We start from the raw sequence: 22,736 nt of genomic DNA, 5'->3' as shown, positions 1-22,736 counted from the left end.
TCTCCATCAATATACAAAATGAATTAGGTTAGAAAAAACGTATGTACTTAGATTTTGGGCATGTGTTTCCCAGGCAGGGGAGAAAGCATTGGATCTCCATTGTGCAGGAGATGGGCTGCTGCAGAGCTTTGGGCTCTGCTGCCTGTGCTAATTAATTCCCTTCCACAAACAGTTTAAAATGCACAGTACAGTTGAGAAAGGGGGAAGGGAGGGAAGAGATTCTTCTTTAAATCTCTTTTAAATCTCCATAAAATTATTTTTGGGTAAAGGAAAATTCTGTTTCCCTCTCCTCCTTCCCTGCCAGTCCATTAAAACCCTGAAATTGAGGCAGCATGTTGTGCCCCAGTGAATCAGCCTTAAGTCAACATGTTGAAGTCTACCTCAGAAGCCAGCGCTGTCACCAGCTGGATGTGGAGATGAAAGGAGAGTGCCCAGGCTCCTCTCCTTCCATCCCAAGGAAAAGCTGCCTTGGGGCAAAGCCACCCCATTTTCTCACTGTTAAAAAGAGGAGGGAGAGCAGGACTGGCCTTGCCTTGCAGGCGTTTCTCTTAACAAGTTTTTATTCAGGAAAGCGCCTAAGTGAGACCTTGACTTTGAGGATACTACAGTAGGATTTCAGCACAGGTGGATGCTGTACCTGGTGGTGACGGGGTGACAATGGGAAGTGGGGCAAGTTCTTCCCCCAGAGGGTGGTCAGGCACTGAGCAGGCTCCCCAGAGCAGTGGTCATGGCCCCAAGCCTGCCAGAGCTCAAGAGCTTGGACAACAGTCTCAGGCACAGGATGGGATCCTCAGACACAGGAGCAGGGCCAGGAATTGGACTTCAATGATCCTTGTGGGTTCCTTCTAATTAAGCCTCCAAGATCCTGCACCTTTTCAACCACTGCCAAGTGACTGCATGGGACCTGGCAGCCTGTGTGTCCCAAAAGCAATTTCACACACAGGCAGTGAGTCCCGCACTCCTACGGCTGGTCATCCTGACACCAAAAACTCCTGAAAAGGTTTGCATGAATGATCTAGCTTTGTTTCTGCTCCCATGGTTTGCCCTTTACCCTTTGGCCTTTGCCCAGCTCTGTGGCCACAAGAACGAGGCTCTGGCCACAGATGACAGCACAGCTGGCCAGATGTTTATTGTATGCAGCACAATGAGCCATGGTGGGGGCCTGTAGCTCCTGCTGCTCCCCAGCCTCAGCCACTGCCGTGCTTGGTAAAACACCAAACCCAGCATCTTTTTTCCTGCTGCAAGGAAGGGTCCAGTGCAATCCATTGTGTGGGCTGTGTGCAATGCTTCCTGGTACCAGGGAAAAGGGATCTCGTTTCCCATGTACTTGGAAACTGTGCCCTGTTTCCATCCTGCTTTTCTTCCACTGTACCTGCCAGCCCTGGCTTTCCCTCCTTGGTGAGAGCCCTTGGTGCTGGGGAGACCCAGCAGCCAGGGCTCTGGTCAGCACTGAGGAGCTGCGTGCGGCCCGTGCCAGCCGGCTGGCCCACTGGAATGCAGCTGAGGTTGGAAAAGGCCCCCAATTTCCTTCTCTCGTGAGTGTCCCAGGAAGGAACAGCTGCTTCTCTTGTTCGCTGTGTACCTGCTTGGGTCTCTGCCCTGTGCAGGTGATTGGTCTGGCCAGGCTCAAAAGCAATGTGACCAAGAGCAGTAAGGGATTTGAAAATATGCTAGCAAGAATGCTAGCAAGAACACCTTTCACTGCATGTGGGTAAGGTCAGATTAGCTGACCTTCATGCTGAGGATCTGCATGGGGCTTTTTGTGTAGGTGTGTATCCAACAGCATCTAGCTGTCAGTGACAATGCAGGCTACATGTGCAGCTGTGGGTACATGTGTCTGCCCGCTTGGGCACCACACGCACACCTGCCATCGGCTGACCACCACCGCTGGACACAGGCTCCAGGCTGGGTACCAGAGCAGTAGGAGAAGTTAAGAGAGGGAGCATGACAGGAGGAGCTCTTTGTTTAATCAATGATTTACCACATGTGTACACTGTACTAAAGACTTGTAAACATACTTTAATGGCCAGCTGTAAATCCAGGCAGTAGCAGTGCCAGCTTCGTCTCCATCAGATATGTCTTAGGAACAGCAGAGGAAAGGCTCTGGATCACTGTGTTACAGGCCCTGTCAGCTCTGCAATTATGCATGTAAATTAAAGAACCAATATCCTCAAGTCAAAATTATTTGAGTGTCAGGAAAGGTTTTATAACCAGCAGCTTCTTCTTTGCTGTGTTCCCTGCAGTTCCTCGTCTTCCACAGAGGGCATCTTCAGAACATTGGGTTTCCGTCCCAGTGCCCCAAGTGCATGGCTGTGTTTTCACTGACTACGCTGGAAGTCTCTTTTGTTAATCACTGAAGCACAGCGTCATTAGTGAGAAGTGCAGAGTGTACACAAAAAGGAACTTGCCAAATTACTAATAAGCAGAAACTCCATCCATCTTAATGAGACAGGGTTAAGAAAATAGCAACCTAGAATATACACAATGGAATCTTTCCAATCTGCTTATTTACTCCTCTTAGAAGGTAGTTCTGAACTCCAGCTCTGGTCCAGCTTGGAGATTATCACATGGTTTCCAAACCACAGGCATCTTATGCTCTTGCAAATCATTTAGCATGAGAAGGATAAATAAATAAGTGGACAGATGGCTAAAATTTTTTAGAGGGAAGAGGGCAGATAGGATTGCTGAAGAGCAAGAAGCATGAGATGTTTCCTCACGGTGGGCTAGTCTCTGCTCCCTTCCTTTGGGGTCCTCACAAAAGCAGCCAAGGGTCCTTATGTTCTCAGGCAGCATGGGGCCACTCTTGGGCTGAGACTTCCATCATGCCAGCCCAGCAGTGTGATTTATACCTCCCCAGTGACTTGCAGCACCTTCCCAGGGTTACTCTGGCAACCCAGAAGGGCTTTGCACCCACATCAATGTGCCTGCACACCTGTGCTCCCCAGCCACATTTTTCATTTGTTGGGTAAGGAATGACTTGCAGTGCCTTTCATGCGTGCAGCTTTGCTGCTGCTGTTTTATTGAACACCAGCACTTGCTGTATGTTATTCAGGCAAACTTTATATATGCCACAGAACCTCTCAGCAGCCTGCACCTGGTCCAGGGCAAAGCTGAACCTTTGGAGAAGAATGGAGAAGAATGTGCTGTAATGCAGTAAGTTATTACAGGATAAATATTTATAAGCCCTGTAAACATTTGCCATCGGTTCCCTCCTGGGACTAGGGGCAGACGGTCAAGAGTTTCAGCAGTGCTGACAGCATTAGCTCTTGTAGTTCTTTATATGTTAGCTAGTAAACCTGTTGTTGGTCATGTATAGTTATAGCACTTATTGGTGCTAATTTCACACAAACAGGAGACATTGGCTGGAATTGTTGGGTGCCTTGATCCTTCTGCCGGACAGCTTTTGGTGAAGGTGTCTCCTGCAGCCCCAGGGGCCCTGGGCACTTGACTGAGGCCCCCACAGCTGCAAAACCTCCCTGTGCAGATTCCCTTATCACGGGGTGAGCGAGTGTTCCGGGCTGCATCAGTGTTATTGGAGTCTTGGAGCAATCTGCTGAGAAAACCAGAAAACAAACATGGCAAAACCAATGTCCTCCTCAGATGTTGACCCTGGCAGGGGCTATCAGCTCTTGGTGGGCTGAGGGGGGTTCTAACCTAAACCAAATATTCCCTGGGGGTGTCCAGGAGCTGTCCTGCTGCAGGGGTGGCACGGTGGGATCTCCATGTAGGGACATGGTAGGTGGGCTGCCTCTGCTGGTGCATCCCATCTGCCCCTGGAGAGGGGGCACGGGCACCAAGGGACAGTCAGGGACTGTGGGGACCTGTGGCTAGCTTGTCCCATCTCTCTCATCACTGCTGCTTCTGCTGGGGCTGAGACAGGGCTAATGCAGTGGTGGGAAACTGGAGAAGAAATGCCAGGGCAGGCAAGGCCGTGACTCCTCCATGCCCTCAAGTGCAGGAGTAAAACAATGAGCCCTGGGCAATAGCCCTTGTTGCATGGGAGTATCTGGGGGCTCCACTCTGCTGCTCATGCACGAAAGCCAGTCATTTGGCAAAAATCAGCTCAGTTAGCAGGCTTTGTTCATAAAGAGCCAGGGACTGAATGGACTCAGTGCTAATATATTCTATTATCCCATGCCTGCCGGTTTCCCCAGAGCAGCATGCAGGGAAAGGCACATTCCAGCACCAGGCGGCCAGGGCAGAGTGTGCCCAGTGTGGGCAGGGAGGATGGGACAGGTGGGAGAACACAACTGCCAGCAGCATGGGTACATGTCACCTGCCACCTGCCCTGTCACCACTGAGCACTCACTTCAGGTGGACATGGAGCAGAGTGGGATGCCGAGCTGCAGATGAAGGCAGAGTGCCTGGTCCTGCAGGCTGCTGGGATGAACAATGGAGCCAGGAATAGGCACAGTTAATTGGACTGGGCTTTTCACAGGGCAGGAGAGGTCTCGGGACAGCCAGAATGGTGTGTGGTGCAAAGCGTCTCATTATTCAGTAAGAAAATGTTAGCTTCTGTGGGAAAGGCAGCAATAAATGGCTATGACATTAGAGACAAGGCAGAGATTTAAGAAGCAGTGGGCTAGATAATTATGAAGGGAAATGGCTGTGCAGGCTTCACTCAGAAAAGTTCATGTGCAGTCTTCCAGAGGTCTGTTGGAAGAGCAGCCCTTCTTGGGCAGCTCCTTCTGAGAGGTCTTACATTGTGTATTAAGCAATTTAGTGGCCTAGACCAGAGTTGGCATTTTCATTTGGTTTAGGTTTTTTCTTCCTTCTCCCTGGTTTCTTGTACTTTTTAAATAAAAAATGGTTTGCCAGCAATTGTATTTGATGGTCAATTGTGTTTCAGTTTACAATTTACTCTTGGATTCCCATTCAGGCGCTGTTGTCATGAATGTGGATATCAGCCACAGAAGAGAGAAGGGAGCCAGCAAAGACCTTCCCTGGGCCAAGTTCAGGAGCTGCCCAGACCATGCATATGGTCAGATTAGCAGCCAAGGCATGCTGAACTGTAGCCTTCCTGCTTGGATCAAGAGCTGTGAACTGTGGCAGGCTCAGCAGCTACTGGGCAGCATGTCAGGGCTGCAGTGAAGCCCACTAATCAGTGTGGGATGCTCCAGGGCACATATCCCTGGGGTGACCATGACAGGACATTTACCTGGTGCCATGTGGTATTTGCTGACCTGCAGATAACTGGAAGCCTGACTGTAGTTTTGTTGCAGTGTTACTACCGTTGCCTTCGGAGAGCTCTCCAACTTTTGAACAAGTTTCCCAAGTCCTCACCTTGCCTGCCTACCTATGATATTCCTATTGCATGCCTCTGCCTGGAACAGAAAGATCATAACATTGCCAAAGTCAAACACACCCATTGCTGCTCTGCAAATAGAGAAACTCTGAGAGTTTCCTGTCATCTTGCCATGGAAAATGTAGAACCAAACTGGCACAGTTTGGTTCCCAAACAGAGGCTTGTGCCCATGGATGTAACACCTGGGTGCAAATCAGGATGCCTGAATAAATCTTTGAGCAGATCAGTACCCTGTTTCACATTACACCTGTTTCCTGGAACACAGCACTATTTTCTAAATTCTCAAAATGAGATCTTTCAGTGTTTCTAAACTAGTTTTGGTAAAAGCAGGTTCTATACTGTCAGAATTTCTCAAGTAATGGGAAGTCCATTTTGCAGCTGTTTCTTGGTACAAACACTGATCAGTGCTTTGCCACCATTTCCTGAGACCAAATAGCAGGAGAGGGCCTGCTCCTTCCAACTGCCACTTTCCTTCCCCAGGTCCTTTGTTTACTGCTAAATTCTGCACTTCATTAGTGGTGCTAACTGGCTACTTTCTTCTGTTGGCCCTCAGGTGAAAATGGCTCTTCCAGTCTTCCAGGCTGCCTCTTCCATTTTACCTCTCAATGAAGTGCAGTTCCTGCTTTAAGTAGTACAAGTTGTTTGAGCCTCAGGCAGCAGCAGGAAGGGCAGGTTTGGAAGATTCTGGAGGCGAGTTCAGGAGAGGTCCCTGGGACAGGGACCTGTGGTCACACAGGGACAGAGCTGCTCAATGGCCAGACGTTGTGCACAAGGACTGAGCCAGCTTCTCCTGCCTGGCCTGCACCGAGGGGCACCCGGCTCTGCCCCGCGGCGGCCGCGGGACCGCATCTCCGTGCTGGCACCTGGGCAGCCCTACGGCCTCCTTCCTCCAGTACCAGCTCTGGAAGGCAGCAAGTCTTTGCAAGCACAGAGGAGCACAGCGAGCTAAGGGTGTGGAGGGGCTGGTTCCCTGGAGGAACAGGGAATGCAGCTCCTGCTCCTCTGGCACATCTGGAACAGGGTACATGAATGCGATACCACTATACAGAACAGACTCCCTTTCTTTCTCCTCTTATTTCTTTGGTTTAATTTGGTTGTTGTTATCTTTTTTCTTTTTTTTCTTTTCTTTTTTTTTTTTCCTTGCAATATCATAGTTTCTGTTGGAATTTGTCAGCTGGAGAAATGAGTTCTGCACGGTCCAGTCCAGGTTCATAGAAATATCTGCAACCTTGGAACAACCGCTCAGGAACGCTGGGACCTCCCAGAGCCGCCCCGGATTCAGAGACCGGGAACGGCTCCGGGGGTTTCGGGCCGTCCACCGGGGATGCAGCCGAGCTGTGCTACGGGGCGAGCTCACACGCCCCGGCCCGGGGGGTCTCTCGGTGCCCCCGAGCTCCCCTGGCTGCACTGCGTCGGGCCGGGCCCCGCGGGCCGGTCCCGCTGCAGGTGGGGCCGGGCCGGGCTGCGGGGCCGCTCCCGCTGCAGGTGGCACCGGGCCGGGCCGGGCCGGGCCGGGCTGCGGGGCCGTTCCCACTGCAGGTGGCACCGGGCCGGGCCGGGCCGGGCCGGGCTGCGGGGCCGTTCCCACTGCAGGTGGCGCCGGGCCGGGCCGGGCCGGGCCGGGCTGCGGGGCCGTTCCCACTGCAGGTGGCGCCGGGCCGGGCCGGGCCGGGCTGCGGGGCCGTTCCCACTGCAGGTGGCGCCGCGCCGGGCCGGGCCGGGCCGGGCTGCGGGGCCGTCGGGGCCGCGCTGGGCAGGGCGGGGCGGGGGCGGGGCGGGATTGGCGCCTGCGGCCGCTGATTGACAGCGGCGGGCGAGCGCGCGGCGGGCGGCGCCGCTCTGATTGGCTGCCGCGGGCTCACAAACCCGCGGCGCGGCCGGAGCGCGGCCAGAGCGAGGCCGGGGCCGGGGCCGGGGCGGCGGGCGGCGGGCGGCGTCCGGCGGGGCTCTGCGGGGCTCTGCGGGCAGCGAGCTAGGGGGGAGGGTGCGGGCAGCGGAGGGGCCGTCGGCCGGGGCGAGAGGAGGGTCCCCGGGGGCGGCCAGCGGCAGCGGGCGCCCGGCGGGGAGCGGCGTGCGTTGCTGTCGGGGCCGCCGTCGGCGGGTCGCGGCGATGGGCAGCGTGGGGGGGCCCGGTGGGGCCGCCCTGCGGGCGCTGGTGTCGGTGACCGCCGGCCTGCTAGCCTGCGGCGTGGCCAGCGAGTACGACTATGTCAGCTACCAGTCAGACTTGGGTCCTTACCCCGGCGGGCGCTTCTACGCCAAACCCCACCAGTGTGTGGCGATCCCGGCCGACCTGCGGCTTTGCCACAGCGTGGGCTACGACAAGATGGTGCTGCCCAACCTGCTGGACCACGAGACCATGGCCGAGGTGAAGCACCAGGCGAGCAGCTGGGTGCCACTGCTCAACAAGAATTGCCATATGGGCACCCAGGTCTTCCTCTGCTCCCTTTTTGCCCCCGTGTGCCTGGACCGCCCAGTCTACCCTTGCCGCTGGCTCTGCGAGGCCGTGCGTGACTCCTGTGAGCCTGTCATGCAGTTCTTTGGCTTCTTCTGGCCAGAGATGCTCAAGTGTGACCAGTTTCCCCAAGATGACGTCTGCATTGCTATGACAGCTCCCAATGCCACCGAGGTCTCCAGGCCCAAAGGTAAGGCATGGCTCGTGCCTTGCTCCTGGCACTCCTCTCTGAGCTGACAGGGCAGGTGTTAGCCCTGGAGGGGCCACATGGGGCTGAAGGGGCTCTTGTGGCAGGAGGAGGCTCACGTGAACTCTTCTTGGTGGCAGCCCTCCTCTAGCCTCTGAGCGTTCTCTGCACCCTTCTGTCCTAAGGCAGGTGGGATGCCCTGCCAGCTCCTCATCCCTATCCCAGAGCCTTTGGACTGGCTGTTTGGGACGTGGTGGGGTTGTGCCTGTTCTGATGCCTGCACAGGCACTGAGGCTGGGCTCCAGCCCTGATGGACCAAGGTGTGACCCTCCGTCCCCTGATACTGCACTGCCCAGGTTCTGCTCCAGAGCTGGACTCCTGCAGGGTTGCTCTGGGTAGCAGGAGGATGTGTGGTCCACGACAGAAAGTGCTGGCTCGCTGGAGTCCACAGTGACTGTAGTCCTGGCAGGATCCCCCGTGTCCAGTGCAGTCCTAGGGCAAGAGGCTGGGCAGCTGGTGGCTGGGCGTGCAGTGGAGATCCAGCCCTGCCCTCGGGTGGGCTGTGGGCTGGAGGGGGAGCGAGAAACCTGCCCCAAAATGACTAGGAAAAGTGAACGTGGTTTTTGTTTGTTTCCATTGTGTGTGGCACGTTTCTCTGGTGCCAGACTGGCTTGTCCAAGTTGCAGTGAGTCTGGCTTGCTGCTGAAAACTTGAAAATAAATAAATATCCTGGTGTCACTTCGGCATTTGCTATTGGAGCACTGTGAAAGGCTGGCAGGGGGAATGTTTGTAGGAGATGGCAGAGGGCTCTTTAGCCGGCAGAGCCTCATTGAAAGGAATTGTCACTCCTGATTCCACGGAGGCCTAGTGGCAGCGCTTGGGGAAGGGCGAGGAGGATGGCTGAGTGGTTTCCGTCTGTCAGAGCTCGTCTGCAGGGACGTCTGGCCTTTGCAGTTACCTGTACAAAGGCTGTTTGTGGCACTCAACTGGGAGCAGAAACCCAGCCGATGGGGACGGTGCAATGTCATCTTGCCCATCTTGAAAGGACTCATACTTCACGGATTCCTTCTGATACAGGGCAGGAACGGAGTGCATCCTGCAGCAGAGAGATGACACGGTGAGCTGTCTCTAGGAGCTGTGTGGGGGCACGTGGAGGGCAGTGCAGAGCAGTGGCACAGTGGGGACTGTGGGATGGCAGGCACAGGGGTCACGCAAGCTCAGTACCCCGAGGAGCTGTACACAGGAGCCCATGTCACATCTCGGCAATGATATCCAGAGGCAGGTGGAATGTGAAGCTTGTGCCAGTGCCGGGGGGGTCAGGGGGCCGAGCTCTGGACCCAGCCTTTCCCCGCAGTGATGGCAGCACAGCCATACTGGCTTCCTTGTCACGGCTTGCCCTTACTCATGTGACTGCTGGAGAAACCTTGTTGTTTCCCAGGAATTCTCTGAATTAATATGTCTTATATGAACCTGGACCTTTGGTCAAGATCACAGCTGTATTCTGTGTTGCAGGTACAAAGGTTGCTTTTATTTCCCCAGGGAATTGCAGCCAAGCATGCTCCTGGGACAGCTGGGTCTGAGCTAGCTCTTCCAGGGTCTGAAATAGTCTGAGCTGTGTGCAGGTCATTCATTTTACAGACATTAATGAACAAAGACCTGGGAACAGTCTTCTAAATGAGCAGCATCTGCCAGGTTTTCCATTGAGAAGTTTAATGACTTTCTCTTCACTACTTGGACCTGTCTTTAAAGCAGCACTGGGGTGGGACACTCGTGCTTTCTTGTGGTGCCTCAAACAGTTTGGAGTGAAAAAAGCAAACTCCAAGTTAACTGCAACCACTGCTGTGATGTGCACCAGCACCACAGGATCTCCTGCATGCCACAGAGGATCTGTTAATGGCCCATAAGGCACCCACTGCTTCAGCTCTCCTACTTCCACCTCCTGCAGATGTCGAGTCATCTTAGGTGACCTGCAGCTCAGTCCTTGCCTGTGTGCTGGCTGCATATTTTCATCTGCCTGGCTTGTGCTATGTGCACCCTGTCCACGGTTTGTCTCTCTTTTCTGTCAGCACCAACTCCTGGAGCCCCTTTGCTCTTGGGCACAGGGGTGTTTCCTGTTGATTCCAAGAGGGTCAGAACCAAGCAGTACCCCCCCTTTTCTCTTGGTACTAATAAGAACAAACCCTTTCAGTATTTTTCCCCATTAACACCTTGAAATTGGAATTTGTTTCTGCTTCTCAAAGAGCTGACCTGCTGAATTCCTTTCTCCTTAAGCACAGGCAGTAAAGCCTGCAGGCCCACAGGATGCATCAGGGGAGTTGCAGATTAATACAGCATTACACATTCCTTCTCTTGCCCCTGGCGTAAGCTGGCTCTACAGCCAGGCATTGGAAAATGGTCAGCAGGGAACAAGCGAGCTGGAGGCAGGCTGAGTTGGTGCTTGGAGTTGAGGCTGCAGCAGATGGGCCTCAGCCAACCTGCAGTGGGCCCTGGGGGTGGACTGGAGATGTCTGCTGTAGTGCCTCAGGAGGGATGGCAGGGCTTGCAGCTTTGGGCTAGCTGTGGCTCCCCAGAGCAGCAGTTTTCCTGGGGCACAGAGCTGTGCAGGAGCCGGCGGGGCGCCCAGCATTTGTGTTCCTGACTGTAGTGTGATGTGGTGACCCAGGGCAGAGGACAATTTTTCTTCCCATTGGCAGGGGACAGTGTCTCGTGCAGTCCTGTTGTGCTGTGAGAGGGCTGCAGGAGGCAGTGCTGGAGGATGGGTTGATTTAGATTGGATATAAGGAGGTAGTTTTTTGCAGTGAGGGTTGTAAAACACTGGCACAGATTACTGAGAAACATGGTGAATGCCCCAACCTTGGAAACATTCATGGTCAGGTTTAGTGGGACTCTGAGCAACCTGATCAAGTTAGGGCAGGGCGATTGTGCATAAGTGAAGTGGCTGCCTGTGGAAGGGGCTACCCAGGGGCTCCCAGGTCCAGCCCACAGGGTGGCTGTTGGCTCTGAGCTCTGGCACAGCAAGGCAGGGGTCTCTGCCACCTTGGGTGTGTTACAGCCTGTTCAGGGGCTGCTGCAGCATAGCCTGTATTTGCACCAGGGAACAAGGAGTCTTATTTCCCATTTTTGATTCCTTTTTTTTTTTTTTTTCCCATTTTAATTGGTTGTCTGGAAACCTCATGGAGTGGATGCAGCGGTGGCGTCCATGTTTGTGTGGCTAGTGTAGGCTTGGCCACTCTACTCACGTGCACTTTGGCTGCTGAGGCAGATTGAAGTGCTTGGCATGGCAGGTACTGCCTGCTGTTCCTGGTGGTGGTTCCCAGCACAGTGATGAGCTCCTGGCTCTGTAGCAGATGGAGGGCTGGGCCTGTGTCACCTTCCTATGAGCACCCTCTCTCCCTTGTCATGAGCTCTTTAAGTGTGCAGCCTAGAAAGAAATATTCTGACTGCTGATTTTAAAAATAAAGTGTTTGGGATGTCATCCTATCTCCAAAGGCTGGCTTCTGGCTGTGTCACTCTGAGTGAGATGGTGATAGTGGCAGTTGCATGTTAATGTTCTGGAAGAAGAGGTTACTCAGGTGATGGACAGCTCTCAGGGGTAACAGAGAGTGTGGGACTGGGGAGGTGGATGTTGGTGCTGTGAAAGCTGACTTGTGACTTGCACAAAGGAGCTAATGGAAGGCCAGTTGCTCTGCATGTGTGATTAATAAAGTCATGGTGCATGTCCCCAGGAATTAGCATTTAGCACAGAAGAGATTTGGGGGTGGTGACAGGGAAAGAACAAGCCACAGAAAACATATGTCTGGTCTGAACCCCCGTGGGGCATCTGTGGCTGAGGAGACATGACATTATGGTCGTGGCTGTGCCTCCCTCACCAGCCATGCTGGCTCTGCACCCCTCTTTCTGGGACACCTCTCTGCTTTTTTGGTCCAGCAATGCTGCGGCTTTGCTGGCCTGGCTGAGGGCTGAAAGGCCATGAGTGCTCTGTTTACATGCAGGGACTGGCAGATGTTTTGCTGCAGTGTTGTCCCTGAGAATAACTCCCTTGTGTGGGAAGAGCCCTCCATCTTGCTGGACCAGGAACAAGCAGCATCTCCCAGCTCAATAAATTTATCTGCCAGTAGCTCAAGTCTATGTCTGTGCTGCTGGGTGGTCTCCTCCAACTTCAGATGGGAACCTGGAAACAGATTCTTACTCTCTGGGTGAAATGAGCTTTCCTCCCAGGACAGATGCCAGTGAAGTCCCTTGGGCTGGCATTTCCCAAGAGGCAGATGTCGGCCACCACCAGCGACTGACAGACAGAGACGGTTCTGCTCAGCTGGAGCCACGAGGCTGCCCTGGGCTCAAAACAGAAGAGGGGATGACCACTCTTGGTGGTGGCAGCAGCCGCAAGAGCTGTGCTGGTCCATCCCCAACCAGTGCTGCTCTGGGACAGGGCAGGAGGGAGGGTGGTGAGGGAGCACTGCCTGGGCAGTCTGTGGGACGGTCCCCAGTACTGAGGGGAGCACTGTACTGAACTGGGCTGTCCCAGTCCTGAACCCCCTTGCCTGGCACCAGGGTAGCACCTTGGCACTTGAGCCATCTCTGGGCAGCATCCTCCTGCCGTGCTGGGGTTCAGGCATTGTGTGCCTGCCTTGGCATGCCACAGGGCGGGAATGTCAGCAGGCTATGGGCCATGCCCCTTGGCAAGTGGCTTCCCTCAGCTGAGTGCCTGGCCCTGAAAACTCCTCTCTTTGCCAGTGCTGTCCTTTCGCTCTTAGCAGCTGCCTGTGCCTGGCCTTGAGGCCACTGACAGCATTGGAGTGGGGCTGGCAGAAGGCTGCCTGTGGCCATTGCTGCCCTGTACGCTGGTGGATGGTTCCTTACACCCAGTAGGGTGTTGTCCCACACGAATGGGAGCCAGTGACAGGGTGCACGGGCATGGATCCCCCTTGAGGGTGACAGTCTGATAGCATGGGCAGTCTGGCTTTGCAGTGCTACTTGTGCTGGCTTCTTGCCACCTCTCAACAGTCTTCACTTCTTTTCTCTTGCCAGGAACGACTGTGTGTCCCCCTTGTGACAACGAGATGAAGTCGGAGGCCATTGTGGAGCACCTGTGTGCCAGCGAGTTTGGTAAGAAGGAGCACTCTAGGCACAGAGAGGCTTCCCGGCTGGTCATGGGGCTGCATGACTCCTGTATGGGCTAGGTTGGGACTGCCAGTTTCCCTGCCCGTGGTCGTGCTGGAGTGTGTGTCCTTCGATCTGTCCCCAAGGCCAGGCACGTGTGCCTCTAGATGTCAGTGTGGGTATGTGGAGGTGGGTGTTGTTAAAAAATGCAAAGCTACTTGAAAGCTTTGTCCTGAATGAGTGAGTCAGAGGTAATCTGAACTTCATTAAAAAAAAAAAAAAAATTATCACAAGGAAATATATTAGCTTTCTTAGATCAAACCCAGAATTAACTGGTTTTGACATCCTTGCTGGTGTATGTAACTTTCCCGGAAGATTATTAAAGGCATATTGAACAGGGTGTGCATTCCTGGGGGATTAGCACTTGAATGTGCCCTGTTCTGGAGCGTGCTTATGCAAACCCAAACCTGCTCTGCATGCTGGTGTTACCCTTCCTGCTGCAAATGAATTCTCAACTCTCCTGCAGATTTGGTATTCCAGAAGTCCTAAGTTCAGTGCAGGCTTTTTCTAATAGGGAAAAGCGTCAATAGAAACACCCATGTAATAGTTTCCCAGGAATGTGCATACTTCTGGCTTGGCTGGGCAATGGAAGCAGACATCCAGTGCGTGGCCTGGCTGGGGAGTGGGAAGTGCTGAGTGCTCAGAGTTGGGGTGCCCAGAGCTCTGTTCTGAGCAGGCGATGGGAGCTGAATGAGAGATGCCCCCGCCTCACTCCACACACAGGGAAAGACAGTGGGCAGGCAGAAAAGGTCTCTGAGATCAGCACACCTGGTTTGGGTAGGAGCTCGCTATTTGGGCTTATGGTGATGCAGACACGTTGCCCCAGTCCAGGGGCTGGGGGACCACAGAAGGAGCGAGGGGCGCTGGCCAGTGGCAGCAGTGGATCCGGTGCTGGTGGGTCACTGCAATACCTGTCCCCTTGCCAGAGGTGTGCACGGAGTGAGCCGAGGTGGCATCCTGCTGGTAAGCAAGTGCTGGGAAGGGAAATACAAACTTAACTGCATGCTTGTCATCAGCTTCTGCTGCTAAATATCCTCCCATGCTCTGGGACAGTTATGCAACGGGGAGCAGAGGCCAAACCGGAAGAATTCCCTGCCTCGGCAGAGTGGCTTGGGACAGTGACTTGCCCACAGTGTAAGTTGTTACTGGGAAAGACAGTGGTGACAGTGTCCAAAGGATGGAATTGTTTCTTCGCAGATGTGGCCTGTCTGTAGCCAGCTGGGGAGCAGGAGCACGGGATAGGATGCAATGCAGGTCCTACCTGTGCCCTGTGAGGAAAGGCAATGTAGGGGTGAGAAGGACAGCTCAGCTGAGGGAGAGGCTAGTGGAGGAGGCATCGGCTTCAGGAAGTTTTCCCAGAGCACAGTGCATGGCCCTTGGATCTTTGTTTAGTCTTGGGGGGGTTACTGTCATGGGGTGATTTCTCAAGGAAAGCAGTTTATCTGGCACTATTATAAACTCCCAAACCTTCAGACTGAGGTTTCTCATGCACGTCCGCCAAGGTAAACACTGGCAGCTGACAGGTTACAGATCCTCATCAAAGCCAGACATGTACAATAAATGTTTAAACTAACATGTGCTGCATGGGGCAGCTGTCGGTAGGTCTTGCACTGATTCCTGCTGTGTCCTTACTGCAAGTTTCTCTTACATTCCAGCAGCTTGTTACAGAAAAGAGGCGAGGAGCACTTTGCCCACCACAGATGTGTGGCTGTGCCAGTGTAGGAGGTGACTGTGTAGCAGCCCTGGTGGGTGTTGGTCTAGAGTACAGTGGAGGAAGAGAGCTGCAGTGAGTTGTGAACATAGACTGTAAGGACAAGGCAGGAGAGGATCTTGGACAAGATGCTGGGGGTCAGAGGAGTGCCAGGAGACTGCCAGCCTCATGGTCCAGCAGAACTCTGGGTTTGCCTTTGTTTGAGCAAGGATGAATGTGGACTCTGTGGTGCTGCTTTGAGGCAGCTTGGCTGTTCCTCTGAGAGTAAGACAGCTTTGGGGTGGGCGTCAGTGAGGGGTGCCAGAACCCTGGCCTGAGCACAGAGCAGCACAAGGGGCTGGTCAGGTACGTGGGGGTAGCTGCAGTGTAGATTTTAGTTTATTGCTGGTGTGCTGAGGCAGCAATGGATGCAAGAGGAAGCATGAGGTCGGCCTCCAGTGCCCCCACAGCCGCCTCCCCCACTGTCCTGGGCTGCAGCCAGCGCTTGTTTCTTACTGCAGCAGTTCATTCCACACTCTGTTTCTCTTAGTGATTTTATTTATTGTTTCTGCCCTTTCTCTGGGGTCCAAGGGGATCCTGCTGAACGGGCTTTGTGGCACTAGGGACTGCAGAACAATCAATACATGCTGTTTATTTTTTCTCTGTGACTGACAGGTCCTTGCCTGCAGCCTTCTCCTGTTACAGCCCTAATGTGTCTTCTGGCAGGTTTCTTCCTTCTCAGTGATTTCTAAAGGAAGGAAAAATGAGGCTGTAGCAACAGTGGAGCTTTCCTCTTCTCTCATGTTCCCTTTCCTGCACGTGAGGTGCTGGAGTGGGGCCCCTACCTGTGCAGGCAGAACAGCAGACACAGCATCCTAGTCCCAGGCCGTCCTGTGCTGAAAAAGAGGTGCCGGTGGGGAGCAGGAATGGCGCATGGAAGTGGGTTGTGAACAGAGCACAGGGGTTCCTGCTCTCAGCTGGTGACTGCCCTGGTACAGTGCCATCCTTGGAGAAGGTTGTGCTGGAATATGTGCGTGTCCCATGAAAGTAAACGGTAAGAAGGATTTGTGGGTGGGATGTTGATCCTGCATCCCTCTTGGGCCACTGCAGAGTGACAGGGGCTGATGCTGCCACCAGTGCCACAGCTGATGCTGAAGCAGCCTGCAGTCACAATGCAGTTGCTGGACTGGGAAGGTGACACATGCTCCCACTGTGTAACTCTGCTGGGATCAGCTCCTTCCTGGCTGCCACAGCTGAAGATTTAGTCTGTCTGAGCAAGCGTGTCTTGGGATCTCAGAGGTGATTCTGGCCCTTCTCCCACTTGGTGCTGAGACAGATTTGGTGCAGTGTGGGGGGAGTGGAAAGGCCAAGGTTCCCAGTGAGGAAGCTGTTTGCTTTGGCAGCTCAGCTGGGTCCTGGAGCCAAAGCATCCCGCTCAAGCCTTTTGCCTGCTGCGGCGGCATTCCCAGGGCTGGGGAGGTGCCAGGAGAGCTGCTGCAGCACCATGGCTCCCCTACCAAATGCCATGTTCTAGGAAAGCCCAAAGTTGGAGGCTGCCTCTCACTGTGTGGCGGTGAGCTCTTAGAGCGGGATGCACACCGGGATGAATGTACCCCCGGCCCCACTGTTCTGGTGTTTGTGGGATGTGCCAAAGCTGTGTCTGGCCTGCCACTGTAGCAGACAGCTTTCATACCTGGGTATCTCACCTGGAATGTGGGTTGGAATTTAGGGAATGTGGCTCAATTAAGTGAACAAGGGGAATTTGGGGAGTCAGGTCACTGCAGAGGACTGAGGGCTGAGCAGAGATCATCATGCTTGTGTGACTGCTCAGCCTGCAGCACTAAAGGCAGATGAAGCTTGGTGGTCCATGAGCCAGGCTGTGTTTACCTGGGCAGCACCGCAGGCTCTTGCTGGTTACAAGGACGTTGCTGCTGGGAAGAACAGTGCCTGACACAAACTATTTGCACCCCTGGTCAGCCTTCCCCGTCATCCCCCGTAGCATTATCCCATCTTGGCTCTCTGTGCTGCTCTGCTCGAGCAAGGTTTGGATGAGGTTTTGATTTACATCTGGATGTATGGTTCCCCTGGGCAGCTTCCATGAGCCTGCCACGCTGGCTTGCTAACTGCTGTGTGCAGGGAGGGGAGCAGCTGTGAGCTCCCACAGCACAGGATTACCAGGCCTTCTTTGTCTTCCGTACTTGGAGTAGATCAGCACCGTCACTAGCTAGCAGATCCTTTTCTTCCTCTAGCAAAAAGGATCAAACTTCACAGTGATCTCAGCAAAGTAGTTTGCAAACAAGCCATCTTACCAAAGTCTCTTATTGTGCTGTTGTAATGGTGTTTTACCATCCCTCCTGCCCTGGTACCTCTGTGCTTACTGCAAGGGCTCCAGTCAGCATGAATAAAGGAAGTGAGGCTGACATTGAGGGGCGTTGCTGCTACTGCTGCCCAGTTGATGTCATGGAGCTTAGAGCTGCTTGAAAACGATACACTTCATTTTCCAGATTTGTTGCAAACCGATCTGGTTCAGGATCTTTAGCTCCTTAAAGCTGGAATCTCTTTAGCTTCTGAATTTGGAAAACAGATGGAATGAAAATTTCATTTAGGTTTCCAATCCTAGATTACTTTCTTAGACAACAACAGTGTAACGTGACAAGGCTCTTGGCAAACCGAGGGGATGTTTTTGGCACAGGGGCAGACAAACACCATTGCCCCTGTTGCCAGGGTAGTGGCTGGGAGCACAGGGGTGATACTGAGTCTCTGGTGCCTGCTTGGGATTGCCATCATGCTGTCCTGCTGCCATCTGCATCTGGAAGAGTGAGCAGTGCTCCCATCCTGGAAGCTGCATGTGTTCACTGCTACATGTGCCAGCAGAGCAGGACTTCAAGGAATCATGCTCTGGGGACCCATCTCCCTGCCAGAGCCAGAGGTTCTTGTGGACTGCCTGCAACCAATGGGAGACTAATGAGAAGGGACAGCAGCCAACAAATCACCTCTCTGAGCACTAGTTATCTGCAGCTCTGAAGTAAACTCCCAAATGATGAAAATATGTTAGCAATTTTTGGCCATATGTGCTTTTCCCCAAAAACAAAGCAGAGCCAAGTGGCACAGAAATGATGTTTTAATGTACAACACATTTTTATCATTTTTCCCATGTATGCAAAATTCCTCTTCACTGTCATGGCAAAAAACTCTCTTTTTTTGGGGGGGGGGGTGGGGGTGGGGCGAAGGGTATTGTGATTAACTCAGGAAAATGCTGAACCCAAAGAGGGGAGAGTATTTTCCATGAAAGTTGTATCAGACCCACTTCCCTTCTCCTGGGGAAGGTACAGGCGCATGACTGCATGCTGGGGTCTCCACACCTCTGATGTAGAGATATCCAGTGCTTGGAAACTTGTTTCACAGGCACCTGAGGGCTGGTGTGCCTGCAAACAAATGCTTGAGAAGCCAAATTGACCTTCTAAATGATCCTTTCAAGAGTCTCTCTGTGCCTCTAGAGCAGGGAAGTCACATAATTTACTCAGCTAACATTTGTGCTTGGCAGCTGAACAAGTCCCTCTCAAATGGAAAGTGCTGGGTGCTTTGCTGGAGGAAGGGGAACAAAGATGTCAGTGTTTTACCTTGGTGCTCTCCTGGGCATGGGGCAGCTCCACCTCAGGTGCAAAAGTATGAGTGTCATAGTGGGCCAAGTCATGGCCAGGGTGATGCCATGGAGCAGGATCATTCAGGGGCAGAGCAGGGAGTGGGGGAATGCTGGACTGGAGCAGGGCACTGTATGTCTGCAGTGGGACAGGGCATTGCTGCTGGCCTGGGGCCACGGGACTGCTGCCTCTCATCCTCACACAACAGAGGCTTTGTGCCGGTGAAGGTTGCTTAGGTGTTTTGTTTTTCCCCTCTCTCATCTTGTTTTGCAGCTCTTAAGATGACCATAAAGGAAGTGAAGAAGGAGAACGGTGACAAGATGATCATTCCACGGAAGAGGAAGGCACTGAAGCTGGGGCCCATCCGGAAGAAGAACCTGAAGAAGCTGGTGCTCTTCCTAAAAAATGGAGCAGACTGTCCCTGCCATCAGCTGGACAACCTCGGCCACTACTTCCTCATCATGGGCCGCCAGGTGAAGACCCAGTACCTGCTGACAGCCATCTACAAGTGGGACAAGAAGAACAAAGAGTTCAAGAAGTTCATGAAGAAGATGAAATCACCTGACTGCCCAACGTTTCCATCCGTTTTCAAGTGATGTGGTGGGTGGCGGGAGAGCTGCTGTCTGACCCTGCGCAGTCGGGTGCGGCGGCTCAGTCTCGCTACTCTGCAGCAGGATTGCTGGAGCCAAGCCCTCCTGCTCCTCCATCCTGCTCCTCAGAGCTCCCTCACTGATCTCAGCCCTCCCACATCCCCGCTGCCAGCGTCAGCCTAATCGCCTGGGCGTGCGAAGCATGTGCACCGAACAGGCGCTGAGGTTACACACGACTTACGTCTGCTTTGTCTAAAGACCTGTTATTGTACAGCTGTGTACAACCATTGAAATAGCAGCTGTCAGGTAAAGAGGGCAAGCAGAGGGATGTGAGGTGATGTTAAGAGCTTGCATGCTTGCAGAAAGGACCCTTGTGACCACGTCACTCCCGTCTTCGTGGCTGCAGGATTGCCCTGAATTCCTGTATGAACCAGAGCTGGCTCATTAGACAGAGATCCCATCTTCATGATCAAAGTTAATAAATGAGTAGTGGGGAACCTGTTACAACCTCTGATAAGAATTCCTAATAGCTAATTGCCCTCACTGTAAAAATATCCCATTTTAGTCTTAACCTGCTTAGTTTAAGCCTTAACCCTGGTTCCTTGTGGTGCCTTGATGGGCTGGAGCCCTCCCTCACCAGCATCTCTTGTAATGTCTCCCTGGGTGCCTGCCTTGGCATCTGCTGTGCCAGCTGAGCCCCTTTTGCCTGGTGCTGTGCTGCACCCGGGTAGCCTTTGAGTCTCTGCACTGTGCCCAGTGTGTTGGTGCACTGGGCATGGGGACCAGGGGCAGAGGGGGTCTCTGCCTACACCTGTGCCTTTGGCCTTGTTCTGGCCCCTGTCCGCAGCCCGTGTCCAGCTGAGATCCCCTGCCCTCAGCCTGGCGTGGCAGTTCCCATGCACAGGTGGCCTGAGCTGCTGGTGCCCAGACCTGTCATTCCATATTAAGCCTGTGCAAAGGTTCAGTTGCTGGCTTGCGCTGGGCTTTGGCTGGAGGGAGCTCATGGCCAGCTCCTCCAGCTTGTGTCACTCCCTCACTTTACCAGTGATGTTTTTATAGTTTCTTTAGGCTGCTGGCAAAGTACCAGAGTGCAGAAGGCCAAGGACTTGTCCCTGCGGAACGCTGCAGGGAGTGTATCGTCTCTGTCTTTCCCTCTTTGCTGTGGGACCCATCAGTCTGGCGTTTTGTCTGTTTGATCTATGACAACTTGACTCTCTATCATGTCTTTTTTGCCCTAATCGAAATGTCATGTTTGTATGATTTCAAATAGCGTATGAAAGACAAAGAATGTCTTACCCAAATGACTACATTTATCAACCGAGTTGAAATTCATTATTCTGTTAATTGGACAGTTCTCTTTTTCATACACCCATACCACTCCATATTCATTATCCTTCCTCCTTCCTTTTAGTAATCTCATCCATCACCAATACGAAGAGGATGAGTATCTGACATCTGAGATAATCCTGTTGTATCACAGTTAAGTGGAATAACAGATCTTCATTCTTGAGGTTCGAGCCAAGCCCTCTCAAAACTGGTAAATTAATTGTTCCTTAGCTTGGGAGTGGTGCTTATTCTCCACATGGGGAGAGAGCCACGGACTTGGTTGTAGGAGAATTCCATTAACAAGCCAAGTACTCTGAGGAATGATGTTTCACAGCTTATCAGAGAGATGGATTTAGGATGTGAACTTTGTAGAGTCCCTCTAGGTTGTCTTAGACCACCATTTGTAGTAGTGTTGTTTCTTTATTGCAAAATTAATCATTGTAGATAATGTGCTTTATTAGTGAAGTAAAGAAATAAATAAACCATGGGCTTTAACATCACAGATTGATGAGGTGAAATGATGAAGAGAGCTGACAAATCCAGCCGTGTGGGGAATGGAGTCAGGACATGATGAGCTCAAAGTCTGGTTGGTTGTCTGTGAGTGCCCACAGTGCCCCTAAAAGCCCCACTGGGACGGGGCAGGGACTCTCTGTCCCCACTGCCTCACCTTCCCGAGCGCAGCACAGCAGAGGGTTTGCTGTGGCAGAGAGAATGCTGCTGCTAAAATTGCCAAATTAATCAATTAAATATGATTCCCCCAACCCCCCTTTTTCTAAAGAGATGCTGTTTGCTAACCCTTTTGGGGCTGCTGCAGCATGACTGGCTGTGGGTGTGCTGGGGGAGCCTGGCCTCGAGGCTGTCGATGGTCCCATGGCATTGCAACAGGCTGTCTGGGGAAGTGGAGTCACCATCCCTGGAATCCATCAAGAAATGACTAGATGTGGCACGTTGGTTTAGTTGACATGGTGGTGTTCAGCCAAGGGTTGGACTCAATGGTCTTGGAGGTCTTTTCCACCTTATTGTTTCCATGATTCTATGATTGCATGCCCACTGGCGTGCAGCAGCTGTAGCAGGTTGCAGGGAGAGCAGGTGCCCTTCCTGGGAAGCTTCTGCTGCTTCAGCCAGCCCTGGCTGCAGCTCACTGCTGGTTTTAATCAAAGTGATTTTTTACCCACTGGTTGGGTGAGGAACTGCTGAGAACGTGCTGGCATTCCCAGCTGGGTCCTGAGTGCAGGGGAAGGTTTAAGAGCTCAGGGTAAGCAGCGAGTTCTTCCTGCAATTTGTTTGGCCTGAGATCTTGGCTGCAGCACTGTTGTCACCAGGAGAGCAGGTAAGGTCAGTGCTGTGGGGCGGCTGCTTGGGGTCTCCTTTTCCCAGATCAGGGCTGGTGCCTGGGGCGGTTTGAGAGCTGACCTGAGGCAGTTCAGGGCCTGGGCTGAGTCTGGCTCTGCTTTATGTGTCCCTGCATTTCACTGCCGCTTCGCCTGTGGTCGGTCAACAAAGTGAGAGCACCAGATCAGTTTGAAGAGACGCAGGAAGCCAGGCAATATGTTTGCTGAAAATTTACAGAATCAGTTCCTTTACTGTCTTCTTGTAACTGGCAACTCCTGAAGTACTTTTTGGTCATGTAAAGAGTGAGACTTGCAGTCCAACTGCTGCATATGGGTACCTTTGGTGTCTTTAGATTTATTATACTGCTCTCCAAGAAAAAAAAAAAAGTCTATTAAAACCTGAAATGGGCTAAGTGTAAACTATGGAGAAAGTACCCAAGATCCTGGATTGTGCTTGTGTGGAGTCATGTGGAGCCAACAGATGTTTACTGAAATGAGAAAGCACAAAAGTCTCCTTAAATCAGGCACCATGTGTTGGTGTAGTGTTCCCAGAACAGAGAGATGGGTTTTTGTGCAGTTCACAGATACACTTTACATTTTAAAATGTCAGATGCTGATTGTTAAAATGAGTTCTGGTTTAAGTTACAAGCGTGTGTATAAATGCTCGGTCTAAGACATACTTTGTGCTGGGAGACACCCTCAGTTTTACCCTGCTGAGGGCTGTGGGGTGTCTGTGGGACAGGCATGTGCCACCTCTGGGACACTCAGGCTTGCTACAGCCTAGGCTTGTCTGAAGTATGAACCTCAAATCCTAAAATAAAATATCATCCTTTTGTGACTCAGTTTATCCTCCCAGTAATGTTTATCTTTCCTCCAGCATTCCTTCTGTTGATTTACACCTGTCTGGCCTCCAGTTTGTAGTTCAGTTACAAACTAAATACAGTTTTCTTGCATGCTATACAAAAAAATCTTCTTCCATCCCTCAGTTAATTTTTTTACATTGCTGGCAGTCTGTGTTCTGTTCTGACTGTTACTGGGAAATGTAAGGCTG

The 22,736-nt window shown here is 52.7% G+C and overlaps 2 protein-coding genes across 2 annotated transcripts in view; one reads left to right on the top strand and one right to left on the bottom strand.

Annotated features, from left to right (window-relative positions):
* GINS4 (GINS complex subunit 4) overlaps positions 1–22,736 on the bottom strand; it is a 146,504-nt gene that overhangs the window by 16,767 nt on the left and 107,001 nt on the right. The window lies entirely within an intron of this gene.
* SFRP1 (secreted frizzled related protein 1) lies at positions 7,405–22,523 on the top strand. The gene is made up of 3 exons (XM_040087915.1): positions 7,405–7,950; positions 12,976–13,053; positions 18,712–22,523. The coding sequence occupies exons 1-3, from the start codon at positions 7,416–7,418 to the stop codon at positions 19,032–19,034; spliced, it is 936 nt and encodes a 311-aa protein (XP_039943849.1). The 5' UTR covers positions 7,405–7,415; the 3' UTR covers positions 19,035–22,523.

The sequence above is a fragment of the Hirundo rustica genome, chromosome 28, assembly GCF_015227805.2.
Source record: "Hirundo rustica isolate bHirRus1 chromosome 28, bHirRus1.pri.v3, whole genome shotgun sequence".
NCBI classification, from domain to species: domain Eukaryota; kingdom Metazoa; phylum Chordata; class Aves; order Passeriformes; family Hirundinidae; genus Hirundo; species Hirundo rustica.
This window is presented reverse-complemented; position numbering and strand designations above follow the sequence as displayed.

Excerpts from the sequence above, each read along its gene's own strand:
- SFRP1 (XM_040087915.1), top strand. The coding sequence starts at position 7,416 with ATGGGCAGCGTGGGGGGGCCCGGTGGGGCCGCCCTGCGGGCGCTGGTG. Across the intron at positions 7,951-12,975 it reads CGAGGTCTCCAGGCCCAAAG|GAACGACTGTGTGTCCCCCT; the intron begins GTAAGGCATGGC and ends TTCTCTTGCCAG. Across the intron at positions 13,054-18,711 it reads CCTGTGTGCCAGCGAGTTTG|CTCTTAAGATGACCATAAAG; the intron begins GTAAGAAGGAGC and ends CTTGTTTTGCAG.